The 18,249-nt window shown below is 42.3% G+C and overlaps 1 protein-coding gene across 2 annotated transcripts in view; it reads right to left on the bottom strand.

The window, feature by feature from the left end:
- The window catches only part of CHD6 (chromodomain helicase DNA binding protein 6), a 203,857-nt gene that overhangs the window by 64,118 nt on the left and 121,490 nt on the right, over positions 1-18,249 (bottom strand). For both annotated transcript variants that reach the window (XM_040248622.1, XM_040248624.1), the window contains 4 exons: positions 17,933-18,076; positions 14,694-14,949; positions 13,485-13,695; positions 3,279-3,474 (listed from right to left, as the gene is read on the bottom strand). In XM_040248622.1, the coding sequence (XP_040104556.1) occupies positions 3,279-3,474; positions 13,485-13,695; positions 14,694-14,949; positions 17,933-18,076 (807 nt within the window). The remainder of the gene's footprint in view (positions 1-3,278; positions 3,475-13,484; positions 13,696-14,693; positions 14,950-17,932; positions 18,077-18,249) is intronic.

The following is an 18,249-nucleotide window of genomic DNA, read 5'->3' as shown; positions in this document are numbered from 1 at the left end:
TGCAGTCCTGTGAACCACATGCTGGTCTCGGCACCCCAATCTCCAGACTTTGTCTTCTACATCACATTCCCAGCACGTGGGTGAAGGGTAAACGCCAGGGAGACTGTGCTGAATGTGCATGGTTTGGGAGGGGTGTTGTCTCGGCCCTCGTACTCCCCTCCCCATGCCAGGCAAGCCGAAAACACCCTGCTCCATCTCTGGGGGGCAACTCAGAACAGCCCACCATAACCACAGACCCAGTTCCCTGCCCTAAAATTACTCTATGTATCCCAATTCTTTCATTTCTACCTAGTCTGATCAGATGTCTCAAAAACAAAGGAGAGTTCCCCCTTGGTTACAAAACTGTAAATAAAAATAATCCCAAAGGCAGCCAGTCTGGGAGACCACAAGTTGAGGAATTCCAGCTCTAACATGGACCTGGGGCTGTTCATTGACACCATCATTCATGATCTTCTGCACGTTCTTGGACAAGTGCCTGCCTGAATCGCCCAGGCACTCACAGCCCTTGTTTCTCCACCAAGGCTGAGTGTTAGAGGAGTTCAGAAGCTGACTCGGCATATGAAACCCGCACACAATCCAACTTCAGTCTGGACATCCCCACTAACTCCTTAACGCATCTCTTGCGACTCCCCCAGCAGTGGACACTAACAATGGCCATTCCAAAGCTGCTCCCTTCTCCCTGTGAGAGCCCTGCCCACCCTACCTGACCAGACAAATCCATCACTTCAGGGGTGACTCATCTACCTCCTTCAGGCCTAGACATTCTCACTCTTGCTCATTCCATTTCTTGGCACTGCACCACCAATGTCTAGATGCCTCTGGCTGTGACCCATCTCTAAATGCCAGCCCTATGCTTTTAATTTTCCTCTTGCCAAGTCCTTCAGGCATGCCCAGCTAACAGAGCCTCCAAACGGCCACCCAGCACCGGCCCGGGTACCAAGCCTATTGTCAGGGGAGCGCTGTGAAGGAGCACAGAACTTTACAGCTGTTGGGAACTTACGACTTAAGGAACCATCTGCTTCAGGGTTGGCAAACATCTTCGCTAAGAGTAAATATTTCAGATGCTTTGGGCTATGAGGGCCCTGTTGCAATACTCAACTCTGCCACTGTAACATGAAAGCAACCAGAGATAATACAGACACAAATGGGTGGGGTTATATTCCACTCAAACTATTTTTAAAAACAGGCAGCTAGCCCAAGGCAGTAGTCTCCCGCCCCCTATTAGGTTCCCGCTGCTGACCTTGTCAAATACTAGTTTCTACTGATTTTTAGCACCGTGGTGTTGAGTATGTTAACTCCTTTAAAAATTGGTTATTCATTATATCTAGCAACTCTTTGTTGTTGTTGTTGTTTTTTTTTGGTGGCCTTGCAGCTTTGGTGGGATCTTTGTTTCCCCACCAGGGATGGAACCTGCACCCCCTGTGTTGGAAGCACAAAGTTATAATCACTGGACCTGCCAGGAAAGTTCAGCAACTCATCCTGGACCCAAATATCCCATCACCAGCAGAAAGGCCTGACGGTGAGCTGGTCGTAGCCGCTGATTTTTCAAGTTGGATGCTGAACAATGTGCCACAAAATTTGTTTTACGATGATTTTTTTTCCCCCTGAGTTTTATCCAGTTGTCACCAACACGATAATTCAGAGCACTGCTATTTTAACTAGGAGACTGTTTTCTTCCAATAAAACATTATTTGGAAACTCGTTAAATGAAAAAGATCAACAGAGTGACTCTGTGTGACGTGGTGGGCAGGGAAGAAGCCAGATCCCATCACCTTAGCTCCCTTTCCCTGCATCCCTTCCCTGGCAGCACCCCCTAGGGCACCTCTTCAGTTTTGTGAAACAGCAGCCTTCAAACTTCTCCTATCAGTCACTCTTATCAGTATCACGAAACAGGCTCTGAGGTCCCACCGTTCTCCCCACCACAAACTCATACTCTGATTATCAGCAGATATTCCAGGAGCCAATACACAGGTGGGATGAAGCGTCTCATTAATGGTAACGAATGTAACTCTGGGATCTAAAATGGTCTTCTTGACAAGTCAGAATCTTTTGGACTGACTTACTGTGCAATCTAGTTAAAATGTCTTTTTTTTTTTTTTAACTTTCAAACACGGTTGATAAGGAATTCTGAACCAGAAGGATCAGCTCTGTCATTTTCTTGTTTGTTTACATTTGCTTTTACAATGCATTAACTCCAACCCTTGCAATAATCTTTTAAAGCCAGTCATTTTTTAAAACCAAACATTATTCAGTTTGGTTAAAACTAACAAATTTAATCTTCAAATACAGTTAAGTCCCCTACAGGTGAACCTTCAGGTGGTGAGTTTTCAAAGATGCGAACATGCGTCTGGTTCCAGCAAGGCCCAGAACCTGAGTGAAGCTGCAGCTGGCCCCCCGCCTCCTACTGTTGACGACCCTTCAGCTCTGCCATCTCCTACCTCCTCTGCCTCCTCCAGTCAGTAATTCTTCTTGCCTGTTCACTCGATGCCAACCCATTGGCCACTTGTTGTACCGTGCTACTGTACTTTTCAAGGCACTGCAGTGTCAGATTAAAACTACTTCTTCTATTTTTGTGCTAGTTTGTTTTTATTAGCTATTATTTGTGTGAAAAGTTATTATAAACCTATTGCATCACAGTACTGAATGTGTTAGTTGGGTACCTGTGGTCACTCTGCTGGACTTAAACAAACAAATCAGACTTAGAAATGGCGCTCTTGGAAAGGAACTCATTCATATGTAGTAGGCGACCCATACTTAACTGGCCACACTGACTCTAATGTGCTACATTAAGTGGGGAGCAAAGGAACTAATGTGGATGCCTCAGTCACCCCAGCCACACCAGGGAACCTTCCCACACCTCTGGGTCATCTTCCTGTACTGTAAACGACATACAACTACCTCACAACCAAAGTGAGTGAAAATGCCAGAATCAATCCATATGTCAAGAATTAGAAAATTGCTCAAGCTTAGTATCTTTCTTTATATGTCTGATAATAACAATGAAGAATAGCTCTACTCTACATGTTGGAAGCTATCACTGCAAAATACCATTTGATTTATCATAAAAGAAAAAAAACCCACTCTGATTAGTGGGGAGGCTCGACATTTACTTCTTCCTTAGTTGTACCCGCTGACCGAGGCCCTGAGCCTGCCATCCGGCCAATGCTGCAGCAGTAGCATGGAGCGTGGCAGACTCTGTCTGTAGCCAAGCCAGGCCCTGCTGTGAGGTTCTTAGATTCAGGGACACCTAAGGCAAACAGCAATCATCCTATGGTTACCTGCAAGTCATTTTGTGGGTTCCAGTCTGAATCAAATATGATGCAGGTATCAGCAGCTGTGAGATTGATCCCCAGGCCTCCCGCTCGGGTGCACAGAAGAAAGACAAAGCGGTCTGAGTCTGGCTTACAGAACCGGTCGATGGCTGCCTGGCGCAGGTTTCCCCGTACTCGCCCATCAATTCGCTCATAGGTGTATCTGAGGGGACCCAAACGAACGAAAGCCCAGGCGTTAATCATGACTTCAGTGGAGAACAGGCAACAACGCAGGAAGCTGGTGACTAACGGCCTTACACCCCTCACTTCTACATATGGACCCAGTGTCACAGTCTATAAAGAATCCCCCCCTCTCTGTATGCAGCAGGGCAGACACCTGAAACCGTGCTGCAAAATGTCCCCCCCTCTCAAAACAAACAGAAACCAAACCAAAACAAAAAAACCAGCCACAGACTACAGAGGACTAGAGGAGCTGTGAACAAAATATCAATCCCCACTGCCTGGGCAAATTTACTCTCAGTGTTTCCCAACTTTCTTGCACTGAATCTAATCATAAGACCGGGAAAGAAAAATAAAAGCCTCAACCATCTTTTAGTTGAGCATGTAGCATGGAATCAGAGTTCGAATCAGGCTCTATATGCTTTCGGATGGACTGAGAATGGGAGGAAGACAGTATGGACAGGCTGTCCTGTTACGTCTCGGTTGGTCATTTCTACCCTAACAGTTCCTTGAGGTTCTAGAAGCAGAAAGCAACGTCTCCAAGTTTATAGCTGAAACCAGGGTCTTCTGGGCAGTATGTTGCCAAGCACATAGGGAGAAATTGCAAGAAAGGTTTCTGAGCTGAGTCAGGTTGGAAAGAAGCCAGAAGAATTTTTAGAGGAAAATAAAGTGAGGAAGTAAAACTGAAAGTTATTAAGAAGGCACGTACCTGTGTGGAAAGTTAGGAAATAAAGGTGGACAGCATTGTGTAGGAGAAGGTAAGAGAGTAATTACTTTGGGAGCCTAGAACCACCTTCAAAAAACCAGAAAGTACCTTTAGGACGGAGATCATGTAATTAGCACAGAATTAAAACAGTGCCAATCTGGGTAGCTGCTGAGTCTTATCTTTTCTTATTTACCCCTTGACAACGGACAAATTAATATGAGGATGCTACCCTGGGCCCAATTTTGACCAACAAGTAAGAACTGGTTGGTAAAGTATAAGTAATAGGAACCAAGTGAGAAAAGAATCAAGTTACCCTAGACTCCACCATAGCCAAGAACGTGAATCCTGATGAAAATCTCAGTAGCCCAGAATCTGGGAAACCGGATTGCTAAAAATTGAGATAAATGACTGGTAAGAGCTAAGGATAGATCCTCTAGGAGTAGACAGCTCTGGGTGGGGGTAGCTCTAGATAACTAAATTTGGTGATACAACCCTGCCTTCTTTGAAAGTGAAAGTGTCAGTCACCCAGTCATGTCTGACTTTGTGACCCCATGGACTATAGCCTGCCAGGCTCCTCTGTACACAGGATTCTCCAGGCAAGAATACTGGAGTGGGTAGTGATTTCCTTCTCCAGGGGATCTTCCCAACTCAGCGATGGGACCTGGGTCTCCTGCATTGTAGGCATAATCTTTACCATCTGAGCCACCAGGGAAGAGGAAAATCCACATGAGAAATCACCCAAGGAAATACAGGGAGAGACACCAGACCAACTCAGGCTCAGAAGAGAAATGTACAAGGCAAAGAGCCAAGTCCAAAAAAACTGCCTTCCTTTCACAAAGCTATAGTGCACCCCTATTTGGAATTACAGATGCAGATTTTTCCTTTCTTCTTCTTTTTTAATGCAATTAATTTAAGAAGAATACATGAGGCAATAGAAGCAAATAAATAAATAAAACACAGTACAGGACTGTCATGAAGGTAGACTAAGGAGCTTCTGAAAAGCCATTACACTAAAAGCTAGTGGTCATAAATTGAATTCTACAAAACTATGAAGCAATCAGATATATTATCATTGTTATTTACAACAGCCACGGCAACAATATTCACAGCAAGCTCTGAAGTGTCAAGCTCGGTGCCGGGCGAGTGTCAAGCTCGGTGCCGGGCGCTGTGATACATGCATTCTATGCATTTTTATATTCACTTCTTATAATAATCCCGTGAGGTAGTTTCCCATTTTACATTTGAGCAAACATCAAAACAAACAAACAAACAAACAACCCCCCAAAGACAAAATGACCCTCACAAACAAAATAACCTGCTCAGTCACCTAGCTGGCAAGTGAGATCCATCTGACTCAGAGTCCACCCTCTTAGTCAGTTTGTAATGTACCCTACGTGTCAATGCAGCAGAAAGATTTCCCTAAAAACTTAGAAGAGAAAATTAAAGATAAAGAAGCACCTCTGGAAACCAGTTAATTCTAGTAGAAGGTGAGAACAGAAGCTACAGATATCAAACTGACTCTGATGAACCGATGCCCTGAGGACCTGTACTGAGTTACTCCTACGTTTGGCTGCATGTGTGATGGGCAGTGGAAGAAGCAGAGCACGTGGAGACAGAAGGCAGGACTGAGATTCAATTAAACGATGGCTGCCAGCGCCCCACCGTCACACATGTGTACAATCAGTGCTGCAGGCACAGAGGACTCGATGTTCTTTGACAAGATACCCCTAAAGCATCAGAGAGGAGCCAGATGCCCGAGGATCTGAGTGAGGCAGGGAACGAGCATCGTATTAAGGAGGCGGAGGAACCAATAAATAGTGATGATATGGTTCGGCAATCACCTAGGAAAACATTCCCATAAAATTAGATAGTATTTTGGCCAGAGATGATAGAACATAGTTTTAGAAATTGTCCAGGATGAGTGGAACATTACTTCTCATTTCTATCACTTACTCGGTTTTGAGGGAGTGTGCTCAAAGAACACAAAACTGCAGTAAAAATCCAGTGATTTGAGAGTTCAATTAAATTGTTCCTCACTCCCCTGACTTCTGAGCCAGATCCTTTGGCTCTTGCCCACACCCCTGTACAAGTATGGCACAGAATTAAACGGGAACAAAACCAAACTGACAGCTGGCGTGGCGACGAGGCTCAGGAACAAAGAAAATCTTGAGGGCTAGTAAGTCTGAATGAGGAAATTACAGACATCATAAAATTTTCCACACCAAACATCAGTATAGCAGTTAACCCTCTGTGTCAACTGCATTCTGAGTGAAATCCCTAGGAGTTGATGTGGTTCATCAAAGGGTAATTGTGAGTCGCTGTCAAACATCAACAAGAAGCAGGTGGCACTCTGGAAAACCTCTGTGCGCTTGGGAGGGAGGGAGGCGGGGAAAGACACGCTTTTGGCACAACAGGAAATGCTGACCTCAGAAGGCCTGAAGGAAATGAACAATCTCATCTCCCAGCAATAACCCAGCTGGAAAAAATAAAGACTGGGGGGGGAAAAAAAAAAACCCACAGCACAACCATTCATGATTGCCATAAACATATACAATTCTTACAACTAATCTAAATAAGAAATATGTGGGACTTGGCAACATGACACCAGGGGTCATGTTGGTTTGGTCACCAAGTCCCTAATACCTACAGAGGTCCCATCACAAGGCTGGTACCTTATAAATATTTACCGAATCAACGGTGTATACAAAAGACCTGAGGGACTGCAGTGAATATCATGTTCTTCAATGATGCAAAGATGTCAGTCCTACTCTACAACATGTGTAAGAGCTGATCAAAATCTCAACAAATGGATAGAGCTATACATAGATAAATACAGATATGTAAATGTATAATCGTTTTTTAGTAGTGAGGACTGGAGTAGTAAATACATTAAAAAAGAATAAGTCTGAAGTTCATCTGCAATAATATTGAAAATATTAATTTGCAAATAACAATATTGCAAAGCAATAGAAATATTGATCAAAAGAATAGAAAGGTTACATATTACACCCAATATACATAACATCTCAGTATGTTTCATGGATAGTGTCTTATACAAATGGGGAAAAGATGAACTACTTAATAAACAGAAAATCAGACATATTTGGAAATAAATTAAATTAGACCCCCCCATTAATGTCATTTACCAAAACTGTAGGACTGAAGACTGAAATGTAAAAAAATAAAATAAACCAAAGAAATCCAATTAAAGATTTAGAATTGACATACACATTTAACTCTTTTATCTCCTCAAATGTTTAAAATGATAAGTAAAGGGATTTTTTTTTTAAATGCATAATAATACTCTCCCCCAAACAAACCTACAAATAGAACATAAGAAGCTGTAATAAAATTCTGGCAGTTGGAAAATAAATCAAGTGATACCTGATTCAAAGAAATCCCAGGTGAGAAATAGCCTAATTCAGCATGGTAGAATATCCAAAGGGATCAGGCATTGGTGGCACTAGGTGCCCCGAAAGTGGGGACACAAACAGTCTAAACATTAGAGAACTAACTAGTTGAATATTTGCTGAAGTATCTACTAGCCTATAGATCACCCACCTCAGCCTTGAGAGCGAAAAAAGACCTGTAGCTTTCTCTACCTAGGAAATACCACACAGTAAAGGCAGAGGTGTTACACTAAAAAAGGGAAGAAGGAAAGAAAGAGATGTTGAGACTTCCCTACCTCTCTCTACCCCTTCCCCACAAGTCAGCTCCAAGTCCAAATAAGTTCCCAGCCTTTGAGCAGGAGAGAGGAAGAAAAGCATCCCAAAGCACTGACACTAGAGGCTTCTCGATGAAATGGTCCAGCTAGATGGACAGCGTTCACAGGTGGAGAGGAAGGCAGCCAATACACTGGCCCACATGCCCAGAGCTTCTCATCTCTGGATGGTGCCTACCATCTGGCAGCCAAACCAGATATCTGAGGAAAGCCTCTGATCTGAAACACGAAGGCGAAGGCTTTGCTTCTGGTGTGGAGGGGCAAGGTCCTAACACACTAACCCTCCAGTAAACAACCTCAAGACCCTGGTAAAATACAGAAACAAACAAGTGAACAAAAAAACCTACCTGAGAGCTAAGGAAAGCAAGCAGATTTGGGGAAACAACAGGAATCTGTGGTTTTGGCCTTGAGGGGCAGCAGGAGTTATGGCAAAGGTGCAGGACAGCTACAAATCTTGATGAGAAGCCACTGTCTTTCTGGCCAGAGGCACCAAGGAAAGCAGTCTGGGGCAGCTAGGACCACCAGAGGGTGAGAGGGGGGCCTCCAAAAGGGACAAAGATGGTGAACCCCAAACTCTGGGTATAACGGCACCCCACTCCAGTACTCTTGCCTGGTAAGTCCCATGGGCGGAGGAGCCTGGTAGGCTGCAGTCCATGTGGTCGCTAAGAGTCAGATATGACTGAGCGACTTCACTTTCACTTTTTACTTTCATGCACTGGAGAAGAAAATGGCAACCTACTCCAGTGTTCTTGCCTGGAGAACCCCAGGGACGGGGGAGCCTGGTGGGCTGCCATTTATGGGGTCACACAGAGTTCGATACGACTGAAGCGACTTAGCAGCAGTAGCAGCAAGGGTCTGGCTGACCTCTGATGCATACATGCTTGGGGCGAGCTGAAAGCAGTCTGAGCTGAGACTAGACCTGCCAGACGCCAACAGCCTTTGCACTTTGAGACTCACCTACTTAACTGCCCCCAAATAGAAACCATCAACACCTCACAGCAATGTAACAGAATCCTGTATCTCCATAACAAAAATGTTCACAACGTCCAGGGGAAACGTGACCCGTTCTCAAAGGAACAGACAACAGATGTCAAATCTGAGATGTTCTGACGCTCAGACAAGAACTTTAAAGCAGCTCTTACAATCATGTTCAGTGAAGACATGTACATGATGAGTGGAAAGATACGAAATGAGAGCAGAGAAACAACACATCACACTAAGAAACAAATGGAAATCTCAGAAGTAAAATACAATCTTTAATATAATGAAACCAATGGCATAATAAGCATGATAGAAAAGACAGATGAAAAGAGTCAGTGAACTTGAAGACAATTCAAAACAAAAGGAGAGAGAGAAAAAGGACTAGAAAAAGAATAATAAAAAAAGAGAACAGAGCCTAGGGACTTAAAGGTCAAATATAGAGGTAATTGGAATCTCACAGGGAAACATAAAAGTTGGGCAAAAGGAAAAAAAAAAAAAGAAATCAAAGAAATACTGACCAAAAGTTTCCTAAATTTGGTGAAAGATCTGCTTATGGATTTAAGGAGGTCAGTGAACTCTGCACAGGATGAAATCCACACATGATAGTCAAGGTGCCACAGACTGAAAATTAAAAAGAAAATCTTAGTAGAGTAAAAAAACACATTATATATGGGGGACCAACTACTTAAATGACTGCAAAACTTCGCATCAGAAACCATGGGGGTGAGAACACAGTGGAATAGTAATTCAAAGTGCTGAAAAGAGGGAGAGAAAAAAAAAAAAAAGCCAACCCAGAATTCTAATATGAAAGACAGAGACATCAACAAACAAAAAGGAAAAAATCTGACTTGAGGAAACAGACACTGTAGGAAGAATGAAAAAATAAAAAATCTATCATCATCCATCTCAAAAGGACAAGACACTGAGCCTGTGCAATAACCAGCTGAATGCTATAAACACTGAAAAATTACAGAAGAAAACTCAGAAATTTATGGTATTCTACCGGAGGGAGATGGTGAAGGACAGGGAAGTCTGGCGTGCTGCAGTCCATAGGGTCACAAAGAGTCAGATGTGCCTGAGTGACTGAACAACAAAACCAAAGGTAAACAAAATGAGATGGGGAAGTAGAGCAAACAGAAAATTAGCCAATCAGTCCAGAAGGTTGGACACACGAATAACAAAAGTTCCACAAATTGAAAGCAGGCCAGAAAGAAAGAATGAAAGATAAAATACAAGAAAACACCCCCTAGAACTGACAGAGTATAATTTGCCATGGGAAAGAACTACAACACATCCAGTTCAACAGATGCCATACAAAACCCAGTTCACTGTCAAATGTCACAGTACTGGGACAGAGGACAGATCAAAGCTTCTGAACAGAAAAATCATGTCACATACACAGACCAGGAATCGGAAAGGCTCTGAATTTCTAGACAATCCTGGAAACTAGAAGACAACGGACTAACAACATCTTCAAAACTCTCTGGGAAAATTATTTCTAATCTACTCTCTCAAACTCAGCCAAATGATTGCTCACCGGTGGGAGTAAACATTCTGACAAAGTCTCAAAACCCACGTATCATTCACCCCTTTGCAAGAGCTCTCAGAAGAGGTACACAGGGTCCACCAGCAAGATTAGATTCAAGAGGAAAGGAAAAGAAAGCTGTCAGAGTGCTGAAGGAAGGGAGATCACAGATGGTGACAGCACCAGGCAGGAGGGGTAACTGGGCAGAGAGGAAGGGACCAAAGGCCCCGGGAGAGATGGCTCAGACGTGAAGCTGATGTGGCCGCACGTAACAAAGGGAGATTCAGACGGCCACAGTAAGTTTTGGACCTGAATTATAATGCGTATATTTAAAATTTCACACTGAATTAAAAAAAAAACTTATAGCTTCAGGAAAGATAAAAATCATGCAAGAAAAAAACAGTGAACAGCATACTACGTGGCTGAGCTGTAACGCATTGTTTACATAAGTCGCAACAAACACTAAATAGTAATTTAACCCAAAGGATTGCATGGCAGGTTGGGAAGATGGGAGGACAGGAGGCACAGAGGTGGTAATTATGTGGGGCAGTGAAAGAAAGGAAATATTCATCTTCCATAATGAGAACAGATAATATTTAAAATTGAAAAAAAAAAAAAAAAGAAATTGCAACTACTAACATTCTTTAAAGCTACAGCTATAAACACCAAAAGAAAGCACATAAGGAGCTTAAAAGCTTCAGGCGAGGGGAAGCTGGGGGTATGTGGTGGTATCAGGAAAATGCTGTTTTTCATAGGTCTAAAAGAATAATTTGCCGTGTCAAATTATGTGCATGTATAACTTTGATGAAAACAAAAAACTAAATTAAGAAGAAAAAAGTAATGGTGGTATTAAGGCCAGAAGTCCCTGCTGGGTACAGAGTTGGGATGAAAAAAACACAAAAGAGTGAAAAGAAAAATGCCATAAAAAAACGAAAAGAAAAAAACTTCAGACTATTTATATGATACAGTTGAGAGGTGGGGGAAGTCTTTTTAAGTATGTTAATTTAAGCATAAATAAGCACTTAAGTTTATTTAAAGCTGTTTTAAGACTGGGAGGTTATAAAATTTAAAACTTCTAAGAATAAAATAAATAAACAAACCCACAGCCATAAAGAAAAAGTCAAAAGCAACACTGGGGAAGCATTTGCACCATATTCTTAAGCAATTTTTATAAATTAATAAACAAAAAGGCAAACAGTAACAGAAAATGGGAGAGCATGACTAAGCAACGCACAGAAAAGAAATATAAACAGCTAATATACATAAAATATATTCACTCTCATTCATAATAATAAGTATAAATTAAAACAAGAGACCATAATTTAGGCTTATTGAATTAGCAGAGACTAAACGGCAAAAACAGGATTGATCAGAGTATGAGGGAAAAAAGAGCATTCTCATACACTATGAAAAGGGAGATAAAAGTGTCTTTCTAGAGGGTGTTTTGGAAATATGTATTAAATGTTTTTAAAAATGTACATCAGAATTTGTCCCAAGGAAATAACTGGCAACATTCACAGTGACGGAAAATGATATTCAGAGTTCCTAAAAATGTTGAAAAATTGGAAACAACCTAAATAAGAGAATATCATTCAAATCATCAAAACTATTGTAGAAAAATAAAGCAAAAAACTCTATAATATATCAAATAAAAAGGTGAGTTACAATGTAGAATGTAGCATACGATCCCAATTCAAGCAAATCAACAACAAAACTAAATATATGTAGGCACAAAGAAAAGAGACTAAGAAGATAAATGCCCAAGTATGAATGGAGTTTTGAGCTGGTGATGGTATTAAAAAGTATCGCTATTTTCAAGAGCAACTATAATACTTAGGTAAATTTAAAACAAAATGAGCAATAAGTGATAAAGGAGCTAAATAAAGACATTGGTACTTAGCAAAAGTCTGTTAATTACACTGTTATTCATTTGTGGGGGATCTCTTTAAAAAATCTTCAAACTAATAGTTATACAAGAAGCAAGTATTCTGGCGATTCATCTAGAGTGAATTATTAAATACAAAACTGCTTTCTAGTTTTGATATATTCCTCAAAGAAAAAAAATAATGCAAGTCTCAAGAATTCTTTACCTAAAGACCTCCACTACAGGAGTCTGAGAAGTTCTTTTAGTGCCTAATCCGATTTCAGATAATTATTTATGTATTGTTAAATGTGAGCATAACCCATAGTTAAGTTGGTCATTTCCTTTAATACTTTTTCTGTAAATTCTCCTATGTTATAAGGAGAAACAGAATCTTCAAAGATCAGAACATGAGGATTTGCCATGATGACTATATAAAAACAAAGAGGTACTCTAAACCTACCAACGCCTTGGCTAATAGTTTCTAAGATCTTGCGAAGTCTTTTAACATTAAGAATAAATTTTAAAAATCCATTTGCCATCTTCAGATCATTGGCGGATCCCAATGACTGGAAATGGATTGATATGGTGTAATGTAACAAATGTAGTACCCTCACAGAGCCCAAGCAACCCACATGATACCCCAGGCTTTTCACCTGCATGAGTAATGGAACCTAGGTTCAAGGAATTAGAGGAATACAAACAAGAAAATAGACTGGGATGCCATAGCTAGTGTGTCATAAAAACTTAGAGGGTTGGCCGAGAAAAAACATAAAGCACCCCCAAGTTTAACTGTCAGCTGGTGCTCTTTTAGCAACTTGATATAGTGATGCTTTCCAGGGTTTATTTTTCTTATCACAGGGCGGAAAGGGGGTTGAGGGGGTAGTAAATACACTATTTTCTTAACCTTCTGTAATGCTATTTGAACTCTGTTTCTTAAGAAAATATAAATAAATATGCAAAATTTATTTTTTAAGCAAAGCAAGGGCTCCTATCATAGGAAATTCACTCTTAAGACACTTAAACCTGGTCATAAGATTCAATTCTGAATTTCGGCCCATCTTTTAAGAGAAGATTTCTTTTCTCTATTTTCTAATACTTTTTTGTTGTTAAAACATAATTTCTGAATGAATCAAAAAGGCGACAAAGAAAAGGAACTGCCTGCAGGACCTGATGCCCAGCTTTGACACGAGGCTCACCTTCTCTGGATGAGATAATCTTCCAGGATGTCGAGACAGCGCACCATCTGCGAGAAGATGAGCACTTTGTGGCCGCCAGCAATCAGCTTAGGGAGCAGTTTATCGATCAGCACCAGCTTCCCTGCGGCCTGGATCATGGCCTGCAGCTGAAAGTCCGGGGCATCGGGGCTGTGGGTTTTCCGGAAGTCCTCCAGAATTTTCTCCTCTGCCCCTGAAAAAGGATGCAACAAAAGTATTCTTTGAACAATCTAGATGGGCAAAAGCGACTTTCTGTGTGACAGAGCCTAGAAGAAATGGAATGAACTCTTAGGCCCCAAACCACCAGCCCAGTGAGGCAGTGCAGTGTGTGCGCCCCTGGTCCATGCCCTCAACCATGGGCTCTACCAGTCAGGGCATGATTGTCCTGCAGAGAACACAGGTGACTTGCTCTCCTGGGAGTCAGACCAGGTAGAGAAAGGATCTGAAATACCAAGCTGACTCAGGCAAGTAAATAAACCTTCACAGGAAGTTGACAAAAAGGAACTTCCCTGGTGGTCCAGCGATTGAGAATCCACCTTCCAGTGCAGGGGACATGGGTTTGATCCCTGACCCTACATGTTGCTGGGCAACTAAGCTCGCACCCCACAACTAGACAGTCCCATGTGCTCCAACTACTGAGCCCATGTCCCCCCCTGAGTACCCCAATAGATAAAGTCTGTGTGCTGCAACAAAGACTCAGCATAGCCTAAATAAACAAAGAAATATTTAAAAGCGGACAAAAAGACATACCTCTTGGACATCAACACTAGCGATTGGCAAGCCATGTTTGGATTTAAAATTTCATCAGAAAGTTTTGTTTTTAAAAAAAGCTTCCAAAATGTTCTCTATCCAGTACAGTTAATTGTTAATTTATCTGCAGAGAGTTTTAATCTCACTGCCCCACGATCACTTTTTCAACGAAAAAGACATCTCCCTGATCCCAAGTGGGAAGTGTGGGCCAGACTGCAGGCCCACAAAAGACAGCAGTCAGACTCATCATCTGTCTTCTGATGGGCAGAGAACTGGTTCAAAACGGGGCTCTGTGTACTCACTGGCCAGATCACTGACGCAGATCTGCTGACCTCTTTGAACCTCAGTTTAATACTTGGTAAAAAGTTCAGAATTCACACCCGGGTGTCTCATGGGGACTCGATACGCAAGCTGGAAAGGCCTCCTCGCATCCCCACTCACCGTTGATCAGGTAGGGATGGTTGCAGCACTTCCTCAGCTCCATCATGGTGTTGATGAGGTTGGGCATGTTGTGCTGGTTGGCCCCCTTGGTCAGGAAGGAAAAGTTCTTCTCCAGGATGGCACGGTAGTACTTTTTCTGGATATTGGTCAGCTCTACTTCGATGATTGTCTCTTGCTTGGGAGCGAGGTTCTTTTCCACGTCATCTTTCAGCCGCCGAAGCATCATCGGTTTGAGGATAGACTGCAGTTTCTTCACCTGGCCAGGGAAACGAGACCTGTTTACCTGCCCGGATCCCCATTCAGTAATGGTTACTGGGGTGATTCCAACCTTGGCTACAGTCTCTTGAGCATCTAATCACAGAACTGCGGCCGCTGACTAAATGTAAGGTCAAGCCTGATGCCTGAACAGGAGGAGCTTACAGGAGGACTGAAAGGAAAAAAGGGATCTGGTTTTGATTCACAAGCAATTACTGAGAACTCATGTGGGAATCTTATAAGATATAAAGGGAGAAAGATACAAAAGACAGGACCTCTTCTCCAGGATGGAGAAAACAAACCTCTCTCTCTGACATGCACTTGTATGGAGCAACTGCCTGAGGAATATTTTCAGCCATGTTAGGAGGCACAAGTGATATATTACAAAGGGAAGATGTATATGCTGAAAGAAGAGAGTAAGAAGCAGAGGGAATCTGGGGGTGGGCCAAATGGATGAAGGTGGTCAAAAGGTACACACTGTCAGTTATAAAATGAGTAAGTCCTGGGGATGTAACAGACAGCAAAGTGACTACCGTTAGTAATACCATATTGTATATTTGAAAGTTGCTCAGAGTAAATCTTAAGACTTCTCGTCACTAGAATAAAATTTACATATGTATGGGGAGGCAACTAGATTTATTGCTGTGATAACTTTACTATATACTACTATATCACTTTACTATACTACGTATATTGAATTGTTACAAAACACATCCGAAACTAATATAGTGTTGTATGTCATTTATATCTCAATTAAAAAAAAAAGCAGAGGCAATCTGGAAGTGGATTCCTCTCATATCTAAATAATAGCAGCCAACAAGTTTGGGGGTAGTGACATACACAGGGAATGCGGTAAGGTGACACCTCCCACTCCATCAGGCAAGCTGTCATCTCAGGGGCACTTTGAGCCTGACAAGTCTTCTTTGCTATGATTTGTGTGTTCTTGTCCTAACAGACCAGGCCTAGACAGCAGATCTCTATGCACTTCACTGCACTGGCAAGATAACTTGCTCACTCTCCCAAGAAGAGGGCAGAGACGGGATTCAAGTCAAGGTACCTGAGTTCACCCTGAGCTAAAACCTGAGACCAGCAAGATTAATGCTGGTGGGAAAGTAAGAGGTAAGTGCAAAAGATCAAGTTATAAAGAGCTGTTCAAAAATTTCAAAAAGGTAGATTCTGCACAAATAAGCTGTGGGTTGTGCCAATGCTTCCTGCTGAAATAAAGTGATTTCTAGAGAGTTTGACTTAAAGGAGTTACTGGAGCAGGTTTTAAACAACAAGGAATAGGCTTTACTTTGTAACCAGATGCTTTCTAAAACTTCTATTTACTGGGATTCAAAACATACAGACATTTGGGGCCATTTTTGTGGCTTTTCCCTAACAAACCCCAATCTTCAATCTAATCCATTTAATGAACGCTTTATTTTAGCAACCACGGAACTTAGGTATGTAATCCCCCACAGGGATAAGGAATTACTACGTAAGAACCCAAAGGGGAAAGACACAGCTAGGGACTTGTTAAAAGACAGGGACAAATGCCAAGTCTGCCACACGCTGGGTTCAGCGTTCGCCCTTCACTTGGTTCGTACCTTGAATCATTTAGAGTATACTATATGCCAGACACTGTGCTGGTTAATACAACAAACACAACTTGGGAGGAGATGTGGGCCTTGTCCTCAAGGAGGTCATTGTCTAGGAAGAAGAGAAAACGCATACCACAAAGTAAGTGCAATGGGAGAAGAGGAAGCACTTCTAATGGTCCAAAAACAGAGAGAGGGCTGGAGTTGGCTTTGCAAAGATCAATAGATACTGCAAACGTCGAGAAGGGGAATGAAGTTTGATTACTCACTGCTCTCAAAGTCTGACTCGTCGCTGAAGTAGAAACAGACTGGAACCACAGCGTGTACTCTCGACATCTGTTAGTGAAATTCCCAAACTTTCTTCATTCCCAAATTATCTGCCCCAACCCACTCTCACGCCACTGCTAGATTAATTTAGCAGAACTAATTGCGTCATTGCCGCGATCAAAGCCTTGTGTTGCTTCTCTAATGCCCACCAAATCCTTCAACCTGTCTTTCAAGATGTTCCCACAATACAGTGCTAAACTCCTCTGCTTCATACTCCCCAGTTCATCCCCAGCTCAGCCAGATGATCCCCTACCACTGAATAAATTCCATGGCTACTGCTGATTGCTTTTTTCCCCCCATGCAAAGTAGTCATTATCACCTCTCTCTCTGCCTAATGAAAACTTACCCACCCTTTAAAGTTTATTCTCCAACTGTACTCTCTCCATGCAGTTGTTCCAAAGTCCTAACAGAAGTGACTTTTCTTGCCTTTAAAGTCCTCAGCTCTGTTCATTGTTCCTCTGGTGACCCTTACACCTGTCTGCTTTATTTCTGTAATGTCCAGTGGAGATTCCTACACACCGTAGATAGATATTTATTAATGTTGGTTTGTTTCTAAACAGCTTTGAGTCCAATAAGCTAGTCTCAGGACCACATCTTTGAAAACAGGAAATTGAGTTGATCTGGACAAAACTGGACTGACCAACTACTCTAGTGTACACCTGCCTTCTGTTCCTCACTATCTGTGTTATTTGGTGGTACTAAGAAAATGAGCCTGGAAACATGCTGCAGGTGGTGGAGGAGGAAGGGCGAAGGATGAAGGAAGCAGAGGAGGAGGGAAGCATGGCCCTGAGGGCAGACGATGAAGAAAATCATCGTGAAGTTATTTATACATGAGATTAGTGAAAGCAAGAGGCTGGAGATTAGGTATTTTGGATGCTGATTCATTTATTGTTTGGATAGAAACTGCTAATGATCAGTTGATCCTCCTCCACATAAATTAAATAAAAGGAGGTGATGCTCATTTTACCAGGGGTGTGAGAACTGGCTAACTCCTGTCACCATGGTGACTTTGCTTTTTCCTTGATGGTGAAGGTAGCGATCACCTTGACTCCTCCAATCCTTCAGGCCCCTATTTACCTGCTCCTCTGTCTTCAGATCTCCAAACTCTTCCAAGAAAGCAGTCTCCGAAGGGAACTGTGATGGCTCCAGGAAGTTGAGCAGACTGAAGAGCTCCTCCACCGAGTTCTGCAAGGGCGTCCCCGTGAGCAGCACCTTATGCTCCTGCACAGATTCACAGCACGGGGAACAGGTCTGAGCCACCAAGACAGCAGGTTTGGGTGGGAAAGTGACACCAGGGCCTCTTGGGCTCAATTTGGGGGCAATTTTGTTTTTGCTTTTATGACAACATCGAGTGATAACACCAACAAACAGATCAACCTTCCTTTCACATCCCT

The sequence above is a fragment of the Oryx dammah genome, unplaced genomic scaffold (assembly GCF_014754425.2).
Source record: "Oryx dammah isolate SB20612 unplaced genomic scaffold, SCBI_Odam_1.1 HiC_scaffold_10, whole genome shotgun sequence".
Classification (NCBI taxonomy): Eukaryota; Metazoa; Chordata; class Mammalia; order Artiodactyla; family Bovidae; genus Oryx; species Oryx dammah.
Note: the sequence above shows the minus strand (reverse complement) of the source record. Positions and strands in the feature narration are given on the sequence as shown.